We start from the raw sequence: 24253 nt of genomic DNA on the forward strand, positions 1-24253 counted from the left end.
CCATGTGTCAGACTGTGACCCTTATTTACTGTATTTTATTATGTATTCATTTATACCATGTGTCAGACTGTGACCCTTATTTACTATTTTATGTATTTTTGTATACCAGATGTCCGAGCTCTAGATAAGCATTAACATATATTTACACAGCTCATCCACGAAATAGATTTTTTTACTGCATTCACATTATGCAAAACAATTTAATTTTAAACATTTTGACCAAAGTTGACAGTGTATTTGCTACAGGTGATTCCTTGGTTCATGTTTTGTCATTATGCAGTGTGCTTTGAGTTAAAGTTCCAGATGTTCCATGCACATTTGAAATAATAGTACTCAATCGATGTTTACTCACTGAAATAAAATTATGTGATCAAATGCACCCTGAATTAATTTTGGTCATTAAAACCATTTTATGTATTTGAAAAATCATGATTAACACTTATTCTTGGTAGTGTAAGTTTGTGTTCACAAAAAGTTTGATAAAATGCAGCAAGTTCCAAAGTTAGGGAGGAAAATACCCAATTTATTAAATTCTTATAATAAAACTATGGTGTGTTCATCTTCTAACGGCAGAAACCCAGATCAGCTGTTACCTAATTTTCCAGCAAGTAAAGGACTACTCTGTCCTGTTTCTTTCTCCTCCTTATTGTTTCCATACCAACAGTGAACTGTAAACAGCACACAATTTATATATTGCAAAATCTGGAACCAGTATTCACAAATGAAAGAAGACTTATTAAAACATTTTCAGGATGATGATGATGACCAGATGAAGTTGGTGGCTCAGGAAGAAAAACGTCAGCAGCTATTAGTACATGACCAGATAATAGATGATGACCTCGCTTTAATCAGGGAACGTGAAGAACAAATACGGGCTCTTGAGGTAAACTCGGATTAGCTTTCACACAAGCATGTATTCAGTATTAGCTTGGAAGTGCCAGATTTTAATGCTTTATTTCATTTTTTGCTTGATCAGTCAGAATCTCCTGCCCAAGGTATCTGATAATGTTTCATTTGCAATAGTAACACTTCATAGCAAATACAATGTTTTGTAAATAGATTAATGCTTTTTATATGCTTTAGAGAGACTTTTCAAAAATGGTACGCAGTTTCATTGTATCTCAAAAGCTTTTAAATTACTACTTAAGATGTTTCTACAACAGATTGACAATGACCAAGGAAATCAATTTAATGTAAAAACACAATTTAATGCCAGACACTATTTGGTTATCTTGTTTGCCCAACACTGATTTAAGATTTTTTTTTTTAAAGCAGAGCCATGACGTTTAGAACAGCAGGCTTTATTTGAGTAGGTTTACTGACTGTAATGAATAACTATTGAACCCTGCTGGTGATAATCATGAACATCTTAATAATTTATTTCATTTATGCATCTTGTCACTTTTTATTGTTTAATTCCTATTCTGCTGATTAAGTTTCATCTGTACAGTTTCTCTGTTATTCCTTGCTTCAGTCTTTAGATTATCATGGTTATTTACACAGCCATCTTCTAGGTGTACAGTATTTTGATCAACTTGTGTTGGATGAACTTTTTTATTCAGTTCATGCCAGGTTATAACTGCTGCAGTATTAAGACACCAATGTTTTGATTTTAAATTTGGAAAATTCAGACTCAGGACAATGTTTTTGCTTTTCACCTTCGAAAATGTTCCCAAATCACATTAGCATTAGGACTATAGGCTGCTGTATCCGGAAACAAGCCATGCTAAAAGAACAGAAATACTTGATTTATGTCTATATCATATAGATAAAGGTCAGTATCTTTTGTCCATTACCTCCCCTAGCTGCCATCAGGTGTCACTAGTTTTGAAGCTTCACTGTTGTACAGATGGCATCATACAAAAACTCCCAATATCCATGTCGATATAGATGTGAATTTTAGAAAATTGTCCAGAAATTTGGATTTATATTATATAATAATCATTTCTCTTCAGGTGGTATATATTATTTAAAAAAACTTTTTTCCAATATTTTCATGAATTTGTAACATTCTTTGATTTTGTCTATTTAGATCACTTTGTACAACATGCTATCATTGATGCATTTTGTGATTTGCATTTTAGCGTGCAGTGTCTAATGTTCCCACATGCAGTAAGTAGTGTGGTCTTAGTGAATTACTAACTGCACTGTTAATTTATTCATTTTTTAGTACTGTTATTGTTTTACTGAAATACGTTGACAAAAGGCAAATAATGCAAGAAGATCATGCACTTTGTCTGGTATGTTCAAAATGTACTTCATCCTTACCTTGCAGTATGTGCACAATTTGATCTGAAGATGTATGGGCCACTGTCTTGGAGATATTGGCCAAAAATAAGCAAAGAAAAGAGAGGAATATCTCACACATGACACAGATGAATTAAGTATTCATCCAAAATTGGAATATCCTGCCAGCCTTCCAGAGGACATTGGTAGGATTCCCAACCTAAAGTGTGGTGGATACAGATGTCAGATACTATTACTGGGAGATACAAAATGTTGTTGTTGTTGTAGGGTTTAATGCCATTTTCAGCACAAGATAGGCTATACATGGCGACCAGTATAACTGGTGGAGAAAGAACCCTGGAAAACCGCGGGAAGAACCACCGACCCACAAGAAGCTACTGGCAAGCTTTCTCACATACCCACATTAGCCGAGCCTGAGATTCGAACCCACACAGACAGAGGTGAGATGGCAGTGATCTGGAACAGTGAGCACTTTAAACCACTTGGCCACTTGGGACTTAAGATACAAAATGAAGAGGTTCTGTAGTCACAACTATCTGACCATCCTTCAGATTGCAGACTGGTTCAGGAGATGAATACACAATGAATAAATTTTTGGGCAAATTTTGCCCTTGTATCTCTCTCTTTCTTCCACAGGTAATTCTGACACATTTGGGAAGTGTCCCTTCAGTTTTAGGCAGCCCAGTGGAACAATCTCCACCATCCATAGCAGAAGGATGATAAGGAAATGGGATCTTTTACATCACAGTAGGCAACAACCTACCAGTTTAGGAGGCAACCGTATGGGGAGGAGGATGCAAGAAACCAAGTTCCTCCTCCAAGCATTCAACTCTTGACACTGACCTACAACCCCCATTGCAGCATTTGGCCTTCCATTTGGTGCCAGACTCCTGTAATTCCAATCTCATTTAATCAGCCTATTTCCTCAAAGTGAATGGGTGATCAAGTCATTTCTGAAGAGCTTCAGATTTATACAAACCTCATCTCTTTCTTCCTCTCGCCTTCTGATAGACATACTGTCATATCAGGTAAAGAGTGATATTCAACAATAGAAGGTATGGTTGCTCTTTGACCAAAGGGCTGTGGACATTGTGCAAAAGCTTCGTTCTCTGGGGTTTTATGCAAGGCTTTTCCTTACTAAAATAATGCAAACAGCCAGTTGAGTCCAGTCATTGACTCAAGTCATTTCAATCAATACCTTCTTTCACCAGAATTCAAGATGGAGACAGCAAGATCAATTTGACTTGCCATCAGATGGAACAAGTATGCCATCATTCTCAATCTGACCAATGCTAACTTTCATGACACTATCCACCCGGCATTGCAAAAGTTTCTTTGATTTGCTTTCCGAGTCAAGGTTTACTAGTTTCAACTTCTTATATTTGGTCTAACATCAACACGTGTGTTGTCATCGAGATCATGGATTGGATTGTGATCCTGTTCTAGTTGACTTCATTTATAGTGATTGCAGCATACAGGGACAACAACCACAAGTTCTATTCTTTGCAAAGGCAGAAAAGATCTTCTATCCCTTTTGAATCATCTTGGTTTTCTTGTGAGCTGTGAAAAGTCTGACCTTCATCCATCACAGTGGGTTTATTTTCATCTTGGTATGGAGTTTATCACAAATATCAATCTGGTATGACTCTCTTAAGTTTCAGTGGAATAGAGTGTAAAATTTCCAAAATGTCTTACATTTCAGTGAAAGAGTTCTTTTAACTCCTCACATTATTCAATGCAGCAGCAGACTTGATTCTTCTGGATCATCTTTTTATGCATCTCGTACAGATGACCTTGCTGGTTCAGTGGCACCCATTTTTTCAGTCCACTGGATTAAAAGGTCAGGATCATGAATCAGGTAGGTTGTGTCACTGGTGCAACCAGAGTTGGCTCATGACAGGAATTCTTCTGGAGAAGCCACAGTTGGAAGCGACAGTATATGTGGATAGCAGTACATAATGTTAGGGAGTCCACCTGTTGTTTATGGGCAGCAGCACTTGGGAGTATAGGGAACTGCCTCTGTGGACCATCCTTCTCAAAATGAAGGTTATTATTATTGCCTTTCATTTCTGGAAAGACCAACAGTCCAGGAAAACGGTCCTGTTTATGTTAGACAACACTGTATTAATGATGTACCTCCACAAACAGGGTGGCACCAAATTACCAGACCTTTGTCTTCTGGTATGACAGTTTCTACATTGGTGCTCACCAGCACCATATCAACATACAAATCAGAAAAGTTTGCTTCAGTTAACATCTAATTCTATCACATCATCCTACATGCTAAAAGGCAAAGATGCACCAGGATGCATATCTTGCAATGAACCATTTACTGTTAAGCACTTTCTGATAGATTGTTTCAATCTCTAACCATGCACAATCAGTACTACAATGTGCATAACATGAAGGAACTTTTTGATACAATAAATGTCTCTTGCATTTTAAAATTCCTGAAAGAAGTAAACATTTATTATAAGATATTACTTTTATGCATTCACCTTGAGCATTTTTATGTAATGTATGTACATTCATTCATATTCAAAACATTTTCATCTAAATCTTCATTGACACACACTATTTACATTCCCATTGATCGGGAAGCTTTATATGTTACCCTCAACAACATCATTTTGCTTTTAACTGTTCAGTTTTATTATCGCTGGTCAATAAGAAACCCTTTATCTACTGTTATTAATCCTATATACAACCTTTTCTATCATACTAAATGGCCTAACAGTGCTGGTGTGCCATAAAACTAAAATCGGTCAATCTGTCACTTCATATCTGACGTTCAGTCATCGTGACAGAAGAAATATCATTCATGATAAAGATCCATTAGACTTACTAGCCAGTTTGATTTGGATCAACCAAAATCCTTCACCCTGTTTCCAGAATGGAATCTGTCCTGGGTTTTAACATGGCTCATCTTGATAAATCTGAGCCTTTAGCCTGAATCTTGCTGCAGCCACTATGATACAAAATGTGTTTTCAGATAGCTTTAATTTTGGCACTCTATCTTCGGTTCAGATCGGACCATTTGGCAGTCCTCATTACAAAATCAGACTTTGTGGCCAAACATAGGTTGCAGTCGATGGGCAGGCAGCCATGCAAGACAATTATCAACACCCACAAGCAATAGATGAAGCTGTTATTTATAAATTGTATTGTGTTTTTGACTTTTGTCCATGATTGTACACTCTGTCTATTTAATGTGTATTGTGTAACTGACCTTTGTCCATAAGTGAGGGTAGGAGTTGGGCCAACCAAACTAATGTATTTTATTTATAAACAACACATAACATATCTAATTGTTGTTTATGATTGTAGATTGTATTTTAAGATTATTATTACTTGGAAATAAACATGTTTACAGGTGCTAAGTTCAAGGTCTGATTCTTTTTTTAGAAATTAAGAATGTTCCAGAAGCAACATGTTTACGAATTTGTCTCTGTTTTAAAGCCAAATTCTGCTTTTTTCCTGACTTAAATCAGATTTTTCTTGATATAGTTCATTTTTTATATCATCTCCAATCTTTTCTTTTAAAAATGGTCGGTCTGGTCCCATTCTGTAACCACCTTGTAAAAATTATTTGCTCCATATATTAGCACATGAGTCTCGTAAAGACTATTCTGATTGGTCAAAGGTTTAAATTCATCCACTGAATCTTCGTGTAATGGAAACTGATGGAAAGAAGAAGCATGCTTGCAAAACATGGCTTCCTGAGTTGTTGAGAGAGACCATGACACGAAAAGTTTAGATAAAGGTTTAAAAAACATATGGAAATGTAAATGGCTTGAGCGAAAAGTTGACGGAAATTTACTTGGTCAGTTTATAAAAAACCTGAACGCTAGAGGACTGACATTTTGTGACCTCTGCAAGAAAGATCTGAATTATGGTAATCACAGTTGGAAGAGTTTGTAACAGCACCTACAAAAGAAGCTGCATATGGAAAAATTGAAGCCTAAAAGGCATCTGGAAAAAGTGCAGTTAATTATTATAAGAAGAAAGATTTCTTGCATGAGAGAACAGATGTAGCCCTCTGTCAGAATATGTGCATTGCATGTTGCCAATACAAGCACCTGCTTGAAAGTAAAAAGACTCACATTGAGAAGGAAAAGAAACCATGGAACATTGAGCAAAAAAAATCAGTGGTGACAGAAAGGAAGGTTAAAGAAATCTTTGCCAGAGCCACAAAAAGAGCTTGACTGGCATATCAACAGGTTGTGTCCATTGGAGAAAAAGACAAGTGAATGTATGGGATTATTTGTATATAGTTGATGTACTTGAGTGTTTATTTTTCAGATTTGTTATTAAAAGAGAGAAGTATAATATATTTGCTGCAAAAATTGACAAATTATTGTGACTTAATTATGATGTGAACACTGACATGCACATGAAATAACGTAAACATCAATAGTATTGGAGAACACATTCATGTGACTATAAATATTGTCAAATTGTTGAAGTCAAGTTGAACATTTTTGGTAAGTTTATTAGTTTTTCAAATGATTATTTTGGTTTATTTTATGATCTTAAGTTGCACCAGGAGCAGTTTTTTATGAGTGTTCAGTGCACTTTTCGCAAGGAGCCTTTGGCCCCCTGAACCACTGGATCGGGAGTGCAGCACCTCGAGACCCCATTGGGGGAGGGCCCCCAAATCCCCTTTAAAAAAATTTCAGCTTTTTTTTATGGAAGACCAAAATCATGTCTCTTTTGATGGAAAATTCCATTAAGATGACAATGTATTTTCAGAAAATGATTATTGCAATATAGTTCAAGTGGAGAGGTATATAAATTAGTTTACTTCAGAATTACTCATTCCATATCTTTAGACTGGATTTAGTAGAATCAATTTAAGTTGTGTTTCAGCTACTATTTGAGAGGATTTATTTATTTAAATTATTCATCGAAATTACAAAGTGCTTATACATTATTTTCAGACTATATCACGATTTTGGAATTATTAATAATTGTACATTCAAGAGCATTTTGGATTATGCCATTGGAATATATTAAAAATGTTGGCACATAAACACTTTCCTGGTTGTGGTACATCAGCACTTTCAAGATGAGAATTAATTCAGAACACCACTGAAATTCATTTGGGACTTAATACATTTCAACTTTTAGGGCTAATTAGGATTTAATTCACAATTCTGCAAGTTTTTAAATTTTCACTAAAACTCATTAGTTTTTGCTCATTTCTGTTGCTTAGTTAAGACCATAGAATCATAACAAATAACTCAGAGACCAGTCACAGCACACACAATTGACTGTTTCCTCTAATGAACACCACAAAGTAGAATATAATCCATTACTCCCTTTCTTCATGCCTGAAGTGGTTTATATTCTTGGAGTAATCTCTGTGAGCCTTCAAATGTAATATTCAATCCAAGACATTATAAAAGCTGTTGGTTGGCATATAAAGTCAACATTCTCAAGTTTTTATCTCGGGGATTAAGTTTCACAGAGACAAACATGGAATCTGGTATGTCCTATGGTAGTGGCCCAGATGACCACCAGACCCAGTTAGAACCAATACAGCCTCTTAACTTTGCTGAATTCACCAGTGAAATTTTGTTGGTGAAAATGAATTCAGTATCATCTTCTTAACTGGATGTAGGAGTCACAGATCATATGACTGTAGGCTCCATTGCTTTTATGTAAGGAAGATTCCCATGAATGATGCCTCAGCATTCCCTCTTCCTATTACCTATTCTCCAAACATTAATGTAATTGGGTAACATATTTGAGGGAGAAAGTAAATTTTTGAGTAATTTACATTTCGTCAAAAATATTTATCTAATTGCGTTCCTTAAAATTATACCAGCCATCTGGGCATCCTTGTTCGTATTTCACTCAGCTCAAAAACTAGTGACACCTGTTGGCAGCAAGAAGAGATAATGTGCAAGATAGTAAGGCTGGAATTAGGAGGTTGCAGGCTTAAGTCTGTAACATTTGTTATTTTTGGGTAGGTATTCTTGAAGAAACTTTATTTACTGGAAACATTTGCATTTTTTATTAAGTTAAACTGAATTTTTTTGCTACAATATGGCTACAAAAAGTCTTGTAATAAAGTTTGTTTTGGTATATTTTCCATTGGAAAGTATTTTTATCACTTTTTAGTCTCATGTCTGGAAAAGAGGCCCCTTAATGTATGAATATATGCAGTGTCAACCCCTTTCCTTCCCCATGGGACTTTGGTTTGTTTTGTTTTATTTTGTTTGCCTATTTTAGTCCTTAAATGCCTGGAATTTTAATTAAAAAAGTTTTGAGAAATATGAACTTGTATGTTACATGGACTGTTATAGTTGCCAACAGTTACCAGTTGTAGCATGATGCCATCATATTCTTTAATAATCAAGTTGCACTGGTTTAAATTAGGGACCATCCTATATTGAGGACTGTATTGTGAGGGGCTACTATAATCCAATCCAAGAGTTTTTTTTTTTACAATTACCACCCTAGTTTAATAGGTTATATTTAGATTAATGACATTTGTGGTCCAGTCAATTCATTTGGTCATCACTGATTAACTATTTGTACATGAGACATTTGTGGTCCAGTCAGTTCATTTGATCATGACTGGTTTACTGTTCGTATATGTAAGGGAATTTGGCTTTTTGCCTACTGATACATGCAAACATCAACTAAATACATCCCAATGGCTAGCCAAAATATTTTGTTGTCGGTTTTCTATGACAAGGCAGCTTTTTATTGCTAATCAGATGGTTTAGTAATATATTGATAACTGCTCTTTCTATGCACAGGCTGATGTTTTAGATGTTAATGAAATCTTCAGGGACTTGGGTGCAATGATTCATGAACAAGGAGAACAAATAGGTAAGAATTGTTCCTTGTTCTTTATAACATTTATAGTAGAAAAAATATTTTTGACTGAAAAATTAGCATTTAGCTTTGACTGATGAAGAGATTTTTTTATAAACTTTTTTTATTTTGATTTTAATAATGACTAAATCTATGATAAAATCTTGCTGATACAATAAATTTATACTAGTGGATACCAGTTAATAACCTTTTTAAGAAAAATTCAGTTTGGTGGTGTTTTAGATTATACTAAATATCAACTCCTACTTTTGTATATATTACTGTATTTGTCTCATTATAACTCTCTCACACACGCACACACACACACAGTATCAAGTTTTATTATGCAAATTATACATATTGCTTGGACTATTATAGTTAAGTGTCACTTGTGAGTTTAAGTTAACAATCCATTTACTTTAAGAAATGGTCAGTCTTACAAACAAGAAAGAAAGTAGTAAAAACTGATATTAATTATACTGTTGAATCTGACATTTTTGTGGGGTTATAATTTTCTTGTTTTTATCCCTTAAAGTAATTTCACAGGGACAAGATTTCATGGATTCATACAGTAACCAGGGCTAGGGGCATGTATACATTTTGTTGGGTTTTGAATTCAAGGATATAGTAACCTGGGTTTAACTGAGTGAAACATTTTGGGGTTATAAATTCATGGATAAAATGAAATTTAAAATCCAACAGAAGTCTGTACTCACTCTTAACCCCAGTTAATGTTTGAATCCAGAAAATCATGTCCCCATGAAATTACCTTCAGGCATAAAACAAACAACAAATTTAACCCTTCAAAAATTTATGATTTTACAGTATTGTGATAAGTTGACACTCATTATTTAGTTGGGCAAAGGTCCATGAGATGACATTTTATTATATTTGGGACAATGATAGTCTACTTTTTTTGCTTTGGTGCAAAATTAATGTCTTTATTTTAAAGGGGACAAACATGTAAAACTGAAATTTGCGCAAACTTCATATATAATTTGCTATAAGTATAAGGTTTATTCTTGAAAATTTATACCTTTTATTCTTACTCATTACGAAGAAATTTATGAAAAACTGATCATCTCTCCCGATCCATCTTGAATAGAACAACGTGCTTTCCTCCCCCTGTAAAAATAGCGGGTGTGATGGCATTGGAGACACTGTATACACACTGGCATTGTTGATAATGAATTATGGAGAACTCACCCAGGGAGAACTCATCACAGGTGTTAGGAGAAGTCACCCCATGGTGGTCGGAGAAGTCGCCCCACTGCGCCTGAAGAAGTCGCCCCAAGGATCATATATACTAATTCTGAGATGTCGCCACGTGGTTGTTAAGGCTTTATTTATTGTTGTTTTTCTTCAACTTAATAACTTATTAAATCTATAAAATTTGCAACTTTCAAACTTTTCCGCTTCTGTACTTAACGAAAAAGAAGTAGTATCTATCCCGTTTGCTCTTCAAATCGTTAAATGCATTTTAATTGGAAAAATAGAGCGGGTGTAAGCATGATATGACGTCTGCAGTTTTATACATGAAAGGGCTCCAATCTAATAACTAAAGTCATCCTGAGATGACTTTATGGCATGGACCTCTATAACCCGAAATCGACTGAATTCTTGCTGACAGTCAATAAACCAAAGGGTTATATTATCATCTCTCAAACCGAACAATTTAATCTGATTTTTCATTGAGATTTGCTAACCATTGACGAATGATACTTGAACTCGATAAAAAGCATTATTGACGCCTACTCAGGAAATCCGATCGCTATTGAGTTAAACATCATGGCTAATGCACAGAATTTGGATGATTTCTGAAAGCTCATATGTACTACGCCCATCATTTAGTTTATTTCTTCTTTTTTGTCAGTGTTCGTAATTTTATTATTTCTCAGTAAAATAAACTATTTAAAGTTGAATGAGGAGTTAAAAAAATATTTCACTACTAAATTGCAGATGCACAATAAACATGATTACGTTATTTTATTATAATTAACAATACCATGATGATGCGTACTAATGGGATTTTGTGACTTTAAATGCATATTTAAACTGCTCAATGTACTTGGGACATAATGAGAAGATCATCTTTAAAAACAAATTTAAATGTCACATTTAAATCCTATACTAAACTGAATAACATTTCACATGGTCCGAATCAGCTTGGAAGTTTGGAGAATCAGCCAGATACATGGGCCAAATCAGTCAGCGATTTGTACTGAATCAGCCTGGTCCGAGTTTGAGAGTAATTAACACAATTTATTGAATAATGTTACTGTAATAGATTTATCAATCAAGAAAGTTAACAGTAGCATTTGTTTAAAAAATTGTATTGTGGTGTTCTGGTGTGTGTAGTTATAAGAAATCTAACGAGTTTATACACAGACTTTCAATTATAAGTGATTTATTTTTCTATTATTGACATTACACAAACAAGATGAATGCAGAATGGGAAGGAGTGGTTTATTATACAACGAGTGGAAAACAGTCTTGAATATAAGTGTGGAAGAAAAATGCATATTCATCCAATGCAGTTACATACAAAATCAAACGTGCATAATAAATCAATGTTGGAAACAGTGAATGAAAAATTGTAAACATTTCTTTAATGTTATTTCATTTGGTAGATAATTTCTTACTTTTCAAAGATGGAGAAAAAAAAAGAGTAAAATAATTGAGGATTGTTCCAGAAGTGCTATTATTCACACAATTTAGAGCTGTGCATTGAACCATCTTGTTTCTACTTGACTATTCGCTGCACAAATTGAATACAACTCTTATACGTTAATCGTCTCAAATGCCATCACATTCTGTTTGTATGGAAGGGAGCTAACAAATTTGTGGCAGGTTCTTTCTGTTTGATCTCGGAATACAGAACAATATTTTGTATGAAATGTTTGTGTAAATACAATAGATGCAAAGAAAAAAATAGTCCCCTTTAATATAAATCACATTTTGCGCATGTCAGTGTGTTATGGTATATCTTGCTTTATTTATAAGCGACCATTTTGGTGGCTTAATGATTAAAGCGTCAGCCTCAGATGCAGGAGGTCGCATGTTTAAACCCCAGCTGAGTCATACCAAAGACTTATAAAAATGGTACTAGCAGCTACCTCACATAGGTGCTCAGCATTAAGAGGTTAGTGTTAGGACTGGTCATCCTGCTGTCAGGATAATGTGACTGGGTGGGACATCATGCTACATGTCTGTGGCATGATGCCCCAGTGCTAGACATTACTATAAACTGCCACACTGCAGACGTCGTAGCGATATGACTGAAAAATTGTTAAAGCTATGTTAAAAATGCAAAACACATACATCCTTATAACCAATAAGCTTTCTGCTAGCACTAGCCAAGTTATATCATCTAATAACATTCCATGCTATCAACATTCATCATTCATTCATGTCACTGTACAGAATATTTCATCCTATTACAGATACAATAGAGGCCAATGTGGAAAAAGCATATACAAATGTTGAAGAAGGAACAGCACAGCTAAATAAAGCTGCCACTTACCAGGTACTGACTCTGTACTTTTTATGTCCTCATATTGATAAATTATGATCAGCCATGTCATTCCATCCATGGGTGGTTAGCCCTGTAACCTGAACTTTGTGTAAAGTGATTGATGGAGCATAGTCTTATTGGGTATCATGTTTTGGAATGAAGAGATGATTATGAAGGTTCTGGATTCAGCTTGTGATCAAGTTATAAGTCAAAGGGATGGGTGATGAGGTGATCTTGCATCTCATTGGCCAAACTTTATACCACTCTGGAAGCTATATTTCTTGTCCAGCTTCAATCAGTCTTGGGAATATTTACTTGTATACTTGGAATGATTCAGTAGTGAGTGAGAAGCATGCATATTAATGAGATGTTCTTTCATCTGATTGACAAAGTTTGTTGTTGACCCTCTGCAGGACATATTTCTAATCCAGTTTTGATGAAACTTGGAATAGATGTTCAATAATGAATGAGATGCAGGCATAATAATGAGGAGATACTGCATCTGTTAGGATCAACGTGTTACGACTCTGGAAGTCATAGTGATGACATAATTTTGGTAAGACTTCAATATGGGCTTATATTTTCATGATCATGGATGGTTCAATAGTGGGGAAGTTCAAAACACATTAATGAGGTGATCTGTCATCTAATTGGGTGAGCTTGTTTCCACTCTGCTAGCCATATCTTATGTGATTTTGAGAGGCTTTTATGATCACGATCTTTCACAAGTTTGTTAATGTGCAGTATCTAGGCATATTAATGTGGTGATCTTCCATGTGATTGGCTGATCTTGTTATCACTCCAGAGAGCATATTCTGTTAGAGTTTTGATCAAACTTGTTAAAATGGCTTAATTCATCAAGATCTTGGACAAGTATCATTGTGAGTGAGATTCATGCATTTCAATGAGGTGATCTTGCATCTGACTGGATTATTTGTTTTCCCACTCAACAGAATGTAATTTTAATCAGAATATGATAAAACTTGGATGATAGACCTCTGTCATCAGTATCTTGGTTAAGCATGATTTTATGAGTAAAAATACATGCATGTTAATGATGTGACCTTGCATATCATTGGATGATCTTTTACGACCTATCCTACAATGAGGACTGCTCTGGTGGCCTAGTGGTTAGAGTGTCCACCTTGGATGCGGGAGGTCATGGGTTTGATCCCTGGCCGAGTCATACCAAAGACTTAAGACTTACAAAAATGGTACTAACAGCTGCCTCGCTAGGTGCTCAGCATTAAGAGGTTAGTGTTAGGACTGGTTGGCATGGTGTCAGGTTAATGTGACTGGGTGGGACGACATGCTACATGTCTGCGGCATGATGCCCCAGTGCTAGAGATCACTATAAACTGTCATACTGCAGACATCTTAGCAATTTTACTGAAAAATTGTTAAAGCTACATTAAAAATCCAAATCACACACACACACACACTCAAAACTAAAGAATATATTTCTGATCAGATCTTGATCTGAGCTGCTAAAAAGTCTTATATTATCAAGATGCCGGATGAGTTGGATTAATAGCAAGATTTGGGCATATTAATAAATTAATCTTCTGTCTTACTGTTTATGCTAGATTTTACATTACCTTAAATTGGAAAATAAGTTTATATTATCATTGTCATAGACAGGTTCTATGGTATACTCTACAGCTCTGTAACAAGGGTCACAGCAAGATTTTATCATGGTATACTCTACAGTCCTTTAACAAAGGTCACAACCATAATTCATCATGGTATACTCTACAGCCCTTTAACAAATGTCACAACCATAATTCATCATGGTATACTCTACAGCCCTGTAACAAGGGTCACAACCATAATTCATCATGGTATACTCTACAGCCCTGTAACAAGGGTCATGGTAAGATTTTATCATGGTATACTTGACAGCATTGTAACAAGGGTTACAGCCAGATTTCATCATGGTATAATCTACAAACCTGTAGCAAGGGTCACAACCAGATTTCATCATGGTATACTCTACACCCATGTAACAAGGGTCACAGTAAGATTTTATCATGGTATACTCTGCAGCCCTGTAACAAGGGTTACAGCCAGATTTCATCATGGTATATACTACAGCCCTGTAAGAAGGGTCACAGTCAGATTTTATCATGGTATACGATACAGCCCTGTAAGAAGGGTTACAGTCAGATTTCATCATGGTATACTCTACAGCCCTATAACCACAGTCACAGTCAGGTTTCATCATGGTATACTCTACAGCCCTGTAACAAAGGTTACAGTCATAATTCATCATGGTATACTCTACAACCATGTAACAACGGTGACAGATTTCATCATAGTATACTTTTGTTGACTTTGCCAGAATAGTTTGGGGAAAAAATGCACTGAATATGCTTGTATTGAAATATTGGCCACCCATCTTTAATTTCAGCAACTTGAAGTTTCAGATTTCTCCTCATCCTTCATTTGTATTTTAATTTTTTTCAAATAATATCATGTTTTCTTTAAAAGTCACAAATACTGAATAATCACCTGTCTTAAAAAGTCAATTTTTCAAGGTTTATTGAACGAACATATTATTAATCAATTATCTCTCTTAAACAGACATTTATCAGGGTCTGTTGAAGACATCGACCTCTTTTAAGGAATTATGTTTTCAGAGGCTACCTTTCTCACATCCAAGAAATGGCTGTTTCAAAAAGATTTGACAGACTTCATTCTATTAATGAGTCAGTTTAATTACTCATACTTTTATCTTTTTCAGAAAAAATCCAGAAAAAAGCTGTGTATCCTGGCCATTATATTTGTGATTATTGCTGCTGTCATTGCCATTATTCTTGCAACCACTTTGAAAAAATGAACAATAGATGACCAAGATTCTACCATGTTAGTGACATTCCATTATTTTTTTTTATGTCTTTGGAGGGAATCTATTATTTACTGATGTTCTTCACTCTCCACATGTTCTGTTGTATCGGTCACAAATTTCATTTCTGCTTAATAGCTTTTGAAGATATACATGCATTGAAATTAAATTTAATTTAATTTGAGGCTAGTTGCTTGTTATGATGTGGAAAGGTGAATGGTGCTTATTCTAAATCCTGAGCCCCCAGAGGGTCAGAGTTAATGGTATAACACTTGAAAATAATGGGCTTTTGTGGTCAGTTAACTTTCACTGAAGCATGGATACCAGCTTCTACTAAAAATGCAATAAAAAAATTTCAGACTCATGACTGGGTGACTATTCAGTGTCAGCCTTGTATTTAATTTAAGCAGTCAAACATTTTCCATATATAATAGGGCACTGTTGCATGTTGTTCACTTGGTGTGAACACCATGTCTTTAAAGGGAGGCAGCTGATAGAATCCAGTAGATGTCACTAGTACAGTGCCCAGAAACATTGTGTCAAACCTTGTCTAGCAAATATGGAGTCACTTTATTAGCTTTGCTTATTAAGAAGCATCCTAGCTTAGTTCAAAGTATACATTTGATAATTAATCTAGATACAAACTGTGGTCCGCCTTTTAAATTCCACCTTTACACAGGTAGGTAAAAAAATTTTATTTTTTCTAATAACCAGTCTAAATATCATGTTAAATAATAAATTATCTTGTGTGTGACTATCTTAATGTTCAAAATGTTTAATTAATATGATTATTAAAATTAAAAGTTCCTAATCAGTGTCGCAAGAAAATGAACTACAGCTGTTAGTGATGGGTATATTACAAATGGCCTCACTACAGTTTGTTCTGCTGGGCCTTAAATAGGATATTGTGTTGGAAAACCAAAATAAGAAGAACATGGGCATGTGAAGGCCGTGACACATCTAAATGAAGACATGGAATTCGAGAAATACATCTTATTCACCGCTTCAACAGTATAGAGGTGTGTGATAACCTTGGTTGAAATGGATTATTCCTCAGCAAAGTTATGTTGTGAAAACCAAAGATAGAATGATGGGCAGTAAAGGGTATTGCCTCTTCCAAATGACATTGTGGATTGCTGGATTTGAAAACTGTTCAGATTGGCCTTAGTAGAAAGCTGCATTCCAGATTTGCTTGAAATCCAACAATTTTCAGTAAAGAAGCGCTGCGTAAAGACAGTGTCAAGAAGAGGGGCAATCAGCAGCCATAACTTCCGTATATGATGTTTTGGAATGCTTGAAATCAGATGCCATCAAGGTCCCGTCACCATAAAGGTGTGTGCTACATTTGGTTGAAGTTTTTTGTTCCTTAATAAAAGTTAAGCTGCATCAACCAAAATTTAGACATTGGGAAATCAGGGGTCATAAATGATGTGGAGCACTGGGAATTGAACTCATTCAAGGTTTCATCCTCGTAATGCTGCATGCCAAATTTTGTTGAAATCCTATAAGCCTTGGTAATGTAATGCAGTAAAGTCTGAAGGAAGGATGGTGAGGGGACATAACTCATGTAAATATGTTAGAAACCAAAGTCCAGGGGGCAGGGTCCAGTTTTTATGTACAAATTTAATGCTGCAATCAGTGACCTAGTATAAAAAATCATAAAAAATCAAATACACAAGTGAGGTCAAAAAGGTCCATATTTTTAGATACCTATATTAAAACAGAGCATAAGAATAGTATTCACTTGACCAGAGAAGTCAATGGCAGTTCATAGCAGAAGAGGTTTATGCACCCCAACCCCTATTTTATACCTGCATTTTTCACATCCAAATGCCATTTTTGACAGCATGTAGTACTCACAATGCAAATGCAAGCCCTTTCCCTGGATGAAACTTTTGAAAAACATTGTCTACTAAATAGTTTGATGCAATTCAGAATAGTTGTCATTCAAGCCGTTTTTGAGATACTCGGCTTGCCTTGAACCCACGTGTCTACTGCTATGGGAGGCTAGCTCTTCTTCCTAGCCAACTATTGGTATTTCACTATCAACATACTGCAGAGCAACTATGGAAGGTGTACATGACTGACATCAATTTCAAGAACAACACAAGCCCAAAACACCTAGTTCACAAATATATCCATATCTATAAATAGTAAACAATAGTAGCTGAAAAAGTCACACCATAGCCTTAAGTTAAGAAATTTGCCAGGGGCCAAATTACGAAACTGGACCCTGCCACCCCAGAGGATGGACAGTGAGGGGACATAATTCATGTAAATAATATTGAACACTGCTGGGAATTAAAATCATTCAAGGTTTCATCCTCGTATCAGGGGTCATAAATGATGTGGAGCACTGGGTATTGAACTCATTCAAGGTTTCGTCATTGTAAAACTGCATGGTAAATTTGGTTGAAATCCAACAACCTTAATAAAGGTGTGCAGCAGAATCTTAAGTCAGGAGGACAGGCCATCAGGTGACTTAACACCTATAACTGATGTTATGGAATGATGGAACTGAAATGCATTAAGGGTCTCATCACTATAAAACTACAAGCCAGATTTGGTTGAAATCTATAAATTCTTTGTAAAGTTTAGCTGCAGAAACCCATGTAAGAGACAGGCAATAAGGATTCAAACTCCTGTAAACGATGACATAGATGGCTGAAAATGAACTCTTGCAAGGTCTCACAGTATGCAATTCTACACCTAGTTTGGTTAAAATCCAACAATTTTGAGGAAAGTTATTTTGTGGAATCCAAATTGTTGATGGACAGACAGACAAATAGAATATGTGACCACCATATTGTCCTGTCCTAATATTGCAGTTGTTACTCTGACGGACAGTTTTGGTTTTGTTTTTTTACAAACCAAGGTAACAATGTTTCTAAAATGTATGCAGTGAAATAATAATGCATTATTTTAATTTTTAAACATATTTTTCTAGACTGTCTTTTTGTTATTTTTATTTCAATTGCATGCTTAAGATAAAGGTAAATTCATGTTTATCCATAAAATATTATATTCACATTGACTCTATGTTTTGTCATGAATAGTTCCTATCTGCAGTCTTCAATAGAGCATCCTTAGCCATGTCACCCATACCAGGAGCATAGAGAGAGTGAGGCAGTGCAAAAATCACCCAGTTAAACATGGCATACTATTTATATTTCTTCTTCTTCAAATACATTACCCAATCATAATACCTTAGGAGAACTACCACTACCTAAGTTATTATGATTGGGTAAGTATTCTCAAAGAAACATTTTACTAGGAAAAATTGGTTTCTTCTTCAAATATGTTACCTAATCATAATACCTTAAGTAGTAGTAGTTCTCTGAAAGTATTATGATTGGGTAAGTATTCTTGAAGAAACATTTTACTAGGAAAAATTGGTATTTGAGTCTGTTAGCTAGCATTGATCATCCTTTACATTATTGCTTAAGATTTGCTTGTTTCCTTTTTTCTGCTGTTACGTAAAGTGTTTGCCCCCCATCCACTTTGGCAAAACATCATCCAGTATAGAATATTTATTTGTTTATATTTTCATTTATATTTCAGAGTGAAATTTCATTAAAAGTAAGGTTATGCAGTTAGTATATACACTGTATATTTGACTTGAGTTATTCATACCTGGTACACATCTGTTTACTTTGTACCACAGTCAGCCAGGTATCTTCACCTGGATCCATGCAGAATATTGCCAGTGACAAAGATGATGTTTGCACTGTATTAATTATGTTTTATTGTTGTTTTTTTAAGCAATCACTCTGTCTTTTAAACACTTTTTCGTCTTTAGCCCATATCACTATCTTTATTCCACACTATATATTCAGGTCCCACCCTGGGCAGCTATTATTCCCTCCCATTTTAAAACAGAAAGCATCAAGTATATAACAAATACACAAAACTTAATGATTTTCATATATTGATTTATGACTTCTAACTCCATTGTTCCTAACGCAGTCAATGGAACATCAACCTTAGTACAGAATCCATATTTGCATGGATAAGTGTGTGTTCTTCTCACAACAAGAGTGATGTTCATAGTGTAATGTAAGCTTCAGAATATTGGGCATATTTTTACACATTTGTATTCAGTTTTTGTTCTTAAATATTAGAATTAGACATTTCATACATTGGATGCAGACAACAAAGCGTTAATCTATGTTTTAGGCCTTGCATCCTTTCCTTCATCAAAATGGACTCTTCAGCATTTTGCATTGAGGAAGCTTATTTACATTGAAAACGTTTGTTTTGTTTGAAATGCGAAGAAGATAATGTTAGGGAATACTAAGTGAAAAAGAGTTAGAAATTCTAAATCAGTGAATTAAATGAGTAATGAGTTCCTCACAGAAAACACTATTGAATTTTCTTTAAGCATATTTCCATGTCCTTACTACTAAAACGTTAACCAGCTGATATAAGTTATATTAAGGAAATAATATATGGTGATTATCAAATGAAATCATCAGTCTTGAAATATCATTACAGGTAATTTAAATTCTGTAAAACCCAAATTGGCTTGCAGGTTTTCTTTGGATGATGACTGTTACACTCACCTGAGTTGTTGGCTTTAGGAATGGAATCAAGATTATAATATCTAGCTTTTGGATATATATATTCTCTGACTTGTTTTATTATTTCTATTTTACATTCAGTTTTAAAGGCTTTCTTTCAAGCTAGGTCCATTAATGTTTAAGAACAATGAACAGAGCTATGATTCCATTTGTCTATACTATTTCAGACATGCACCATAAACCTGACATCATTATTCTTTTCAGTGATTGTTAAACTTGTCTTTTGGCAAAGTTTTCTCTTGTCACCAAAAAAGCACCAGGATTCTGATTCACTAGCAAATCTAATACACTTTCTTTTGGTATGAATGTCAAAATTTATGTCCGTAAAATGCCAGTTTAATGTCGGAAACCTGAGCACCATTATGACATCTGGTATCTTCCTGAGCAGTATAGAAAGGAAAATGTGTTGGAATGGGAATAAACCGTCTTGAATGTTAATATAAGGACAATAATAGTGTTGAAAATATAAATTGTACCAGATCCATCGACACATGACCAATAAAACCACCATTATTGTCCTCACATCCTCGTATACTTCATTGTAAATTCACTAATTGGAACTCTAAACCAATTATGTTAAATATCTTAAGGACATTTTTACGGTAAAGTTGATGAGTATTTTAGGCTGAGGTTTATTGGTGCTGAATGATTTGTGAATACATAACATGATGCATGCCCATGAAAATGTAGGCTAAATTAAACAATCCATGTTATTTCAATCCCAAGATCATAAATTGTCTGACCTGAAAAGATAAAACTTTCACAGGTTCATTTTTATAGAATTCCTTCCACATATATCTGACAAAACGAGAAAAGGGTGGTCCTTTGCTTGTACTGTGGTTTGTTTGTAATGATGTAACCATTTTGCAAAGCAGATGTGGTCATGTAGAATGGGTATCATCGGGTGAGACACATTAAGGCATGGTATCTGGTGAGGAGTACAAGAGGTGAACTATGCTAAAGTGGTTTCAAGGGGTGGCCTTTGTTTAGAGGTACAAGGGATGCTCTGATAAGGGGCAAAATGAGTGGCCTTTGGTAAGAGGTAAAAGTGATAACCTCTGGTGATTGGTGGAAGGGGTGGCCCCTGGTAAGGGGTAAAGGGATATCCTCTGGTGAGGGGTACAAAGGGTGGCCTTTGGTGAGGGATACAAGGGGTGGCCTTAGTAATAATGTGCTATTTTCGTGCTGGGCAAAGTGGTTTTTTGGAAAAGCTGGCCTTCAGTCAAATGAAGGTGACCACTGTAATAGATCTAAGTTAGAAAAGGTCTATTTTACATAAGTTTCATATATCTGTATGTGATAATGAATCCTAGATTAGTTTTGTCATTTGCAGTGACAGCAAAATGCACATTGACCTATGTGGACACTTCTTGGATACTGACTCATTATTTTTCAAAAATTATTTTTTATTTAAGCAATATTTTATTTTTCTATCTAACAATACACATTGTTTCATCATTTAAAGCTAATGGTATGTGTAAAGTACTTAACAGAAAGGCAGCGAGAGATGCTTATAAACTGACGTGATATAAATTGACATGTCACATATTTAGCATGGAATAAAAATGAATGAAAATGACTTTAATTGAAAATAAACTGAAAAATAAGAAGATAGAGAAATAAATTCAGACCTAAACAAAAATGTGTTGTCATAATGAAAGTAAAGACCGGTTGCTTGATTAACTAGAATGAAAATGTTGCCAATGTCACTGTTTTCCACACTAATTATTGGGGCATTGTTTTAATTAAAATATAACATCAGCCTTTGTAATCAATTTTATTACTTGGACATTTCTTCTTTTCACGCTTTTTATATCTTAACACCAAGAAAACGACGAATAACATTCTTGGGTAGGCTATATAGAGATGAAATCAGAAGCATACTTTAGTAAGCAGAGCTCCTTGTTAGACTAATTCGTGAAATTTAATCTTGCCATATGCCTGTGTAGAAACGGTTCTGACAACAATTACGCCTGCATAGACGTATAGATTTAGTCTTCATGGGAGGAGACTTATTTTCTTGTAGTTACTGTTGCAAATGAAAAATAGTGCAAAATAGCATCACATATTCCATTTTTTCATGACTTGTCAATTATTTATGTAACGTTGCTTGTAGCTAGAACGAACGGATGAGTTTAGGATAAATTTTGTACCATATGGTATCGAAGTTCAATGGGAAACAACTGTCTTCCGACACATTTCTTTTTGTCACTTTTCTGTAATTTGCTGTTGGAACGAATCACAGCCGCTTGAGTTTATTTCAAATAATGTGAAATAGTACAGGTGTATATGACTTCGAACAATAAATTTCGTTTGAAAATGTTGAGTGAGTATTATTGTTTTCCATAATATTAAGTTTTATAATTTCTATCATTGGTTATCGTCTTGCTCAGACGGCGGCGTGATTGATTTATTAGCCACGGTTGCTATATCGTTGTCATAAACTTTCAAAGTCAGATAACTTTCGAAGTCGATCAGATTGTGTTAGAATCGTCAAATGCACAAGATATAACCGTCCATTTTGAAACTTCAAGAGAGGATGAGATGTAATATGATGGAAAACGGTTGAATTATGACTTTGTTAAATGCTGACAAAGCAGACGTGTTGCCATCTGAATGGAAGTAGCACGACTACATTTTTGCCTAACAAATATTTAAAAATGTCAAATTTGTTTTTGTACCTTGTATGATTAGGCATCGTGACATGGGCATTTGTTAGTCATGGTTCATCCATCATGCATTATCCGTCCAGCACTTACTGTTTTGAACTTCCTTCAAACGTTTGTCGTAATTCGACTTATTCAATAATTCATATATATAACTAGTTGATGATAATAATATTGTATAGCAATCTAGTGCTCTCCAATACATTTGGCCAACCTCCAGCTCAAAAACAGGATATAAGTACTCAGTATAAGTGTTATAATGGTGTACAAGAGGTGTAAATAATCCATATCTAAGTTCATATTTCAAGGTCGAGGTCAGTAGCTATAATTGTATTCAAACTGTTCCAGTTTGCATTAACCCCAACCTAGTTTTCCAGACAACTCCGACATTTCTTTGCTATTAATAAACCAGCAGAAGAAGAAGAAAACAAACATTGGAGCGACAGCTAAGCATTAAAGAGTACTGAACACGTGGACCACTCTAGTCAGCGACTACGCCTTCCTGCAAAAGTGTGCAAAACAGAGAGCTGATATGTAACGTTCTTCCTGTAAATGCGTCCCATTGTGTGAATATACATTGGCCGAATTCCAGCTCAAACGGGGGCAAAATAAGTCAGCAAAATAGTTATAATCGTTAACAAGAGTTGTAGATAACTATTCATATTTCAAAATTGAGGTTAGTGTCTCAACAGTATTCAGTGTCCATTGTGCTTTCACCCCTTCACAGCTTTGCATCTCTACAGTCAATAGCTACATTTCTTTCGTGTCAAGAAAGTGAGAAAAAATAGAGGCACAACGAAGTATTCGAGTGTCCAGAACAAACGAAACACCGTATTCAATTCTAACGTTTATTTACGAACATTATGTATGTCAGTAATCAGACGTATAGCTTTCTCCCAGTAAATGCGTCCTTTGTGTTAATACCTTGGCCAACTTTAAGGTCGTGCGTGAGTGTGTTTGTGTTGGATTTTTAACGGAGCTTTAACAATTTTACAGTCATATCGCTACGATATCTGCATTGTGGCAATTATCCTGAGACCAGGGCTGACCAGTCCTAACACTAACCGCTTGATGCTGAGCGCTTAGCGAGGCAGCAGTTAGTACTATTTGTATTGGTCATTGGTATGACTCGGCCGGGGTTCGAACCCGCGACCTCCCGTACCCGAGGCAGACGCTCAAACCACTTAGGTCACCGGAGCGGTAGTATCAGGTCAAACACGAGGTATAAGGAGCCAACAAAACAGTGTAATGATGCACAAGAGTATTAGATAGTTCAATCTTATTCGTGTTTCAAATGTGTTGCAAGTATATATAAGAATATTCTACCTATTTTAATTTACATTCACCCTCTAACGGCTTTGTAGTTTTCAAGACAACTCTGACTTTTCTTTACTGTTAAGATACCGTCCAGAAAAACAATGGCGGCACAAATAAGTATTCACATGTACTGAACACGTGAACCACTATAGTAGCCGACTACGCTTTCCTACGAAAAGTGTGTACAATAGTAAGTTGACTTGTAAATGTCTCCCAGTAAATGTGTCACTTTGTGTAAATATACTTCCCATATCAC

At 35.2% G+C, this 24253-nt stretch overlaps 1 protein-coding gene across 4 annotated transcripts in view; it reads left to right on the forward strand.

The window, feature by feature from the left end:
* LOC149785547 (syntaxin-7-like) overlaps positions 1–22340 on the forward strand; it is a 48139-nt gene extending 25799 nt beyond the window's left edge. For 3 of the 4 annotated variants that reach the window (XM_089979347.1, XM_089979349.1, XM_089979348.1), the window contains exons 8-11: positions 752–883; positions 9018–9090; positions 12519–12601; positions 15333–22340. In XM_089979347.1, coding sequence (XP_089835473.1) covers positions 752–883; positions 9018–9090; positions 12519–12601; positions 15333–15428 — 384 coding nt within the window. In that variant the 3' untranslated portion in view covers positions 15429–22340. Of the gene's footprint in view, positions 1–751; positions 884–9017; positions 9091–10135; positions 12602–15332 lie in introns of those variants that run through there. The other variant, XM_089979350.1, reaches the window with a different exon arrangement.
* Positions 22341–24253: the final 1913 nt, after the last annotated feature.

This window comes from Sinohyriopsis cumingii, chromosome 13, assembly GCF_028554795.1.
Source record: "Sinohyriopsis cumingii isolate HCF-2022 chromosome 13, ASM2855479v2, whole genome shotgun sequence".
NCBI lineage: Eukaryota > Metazoa > Mollusca > Bivalvia > Unionida > Unionidae > Sinohyriopsis > Sinohyriopsis cumingii.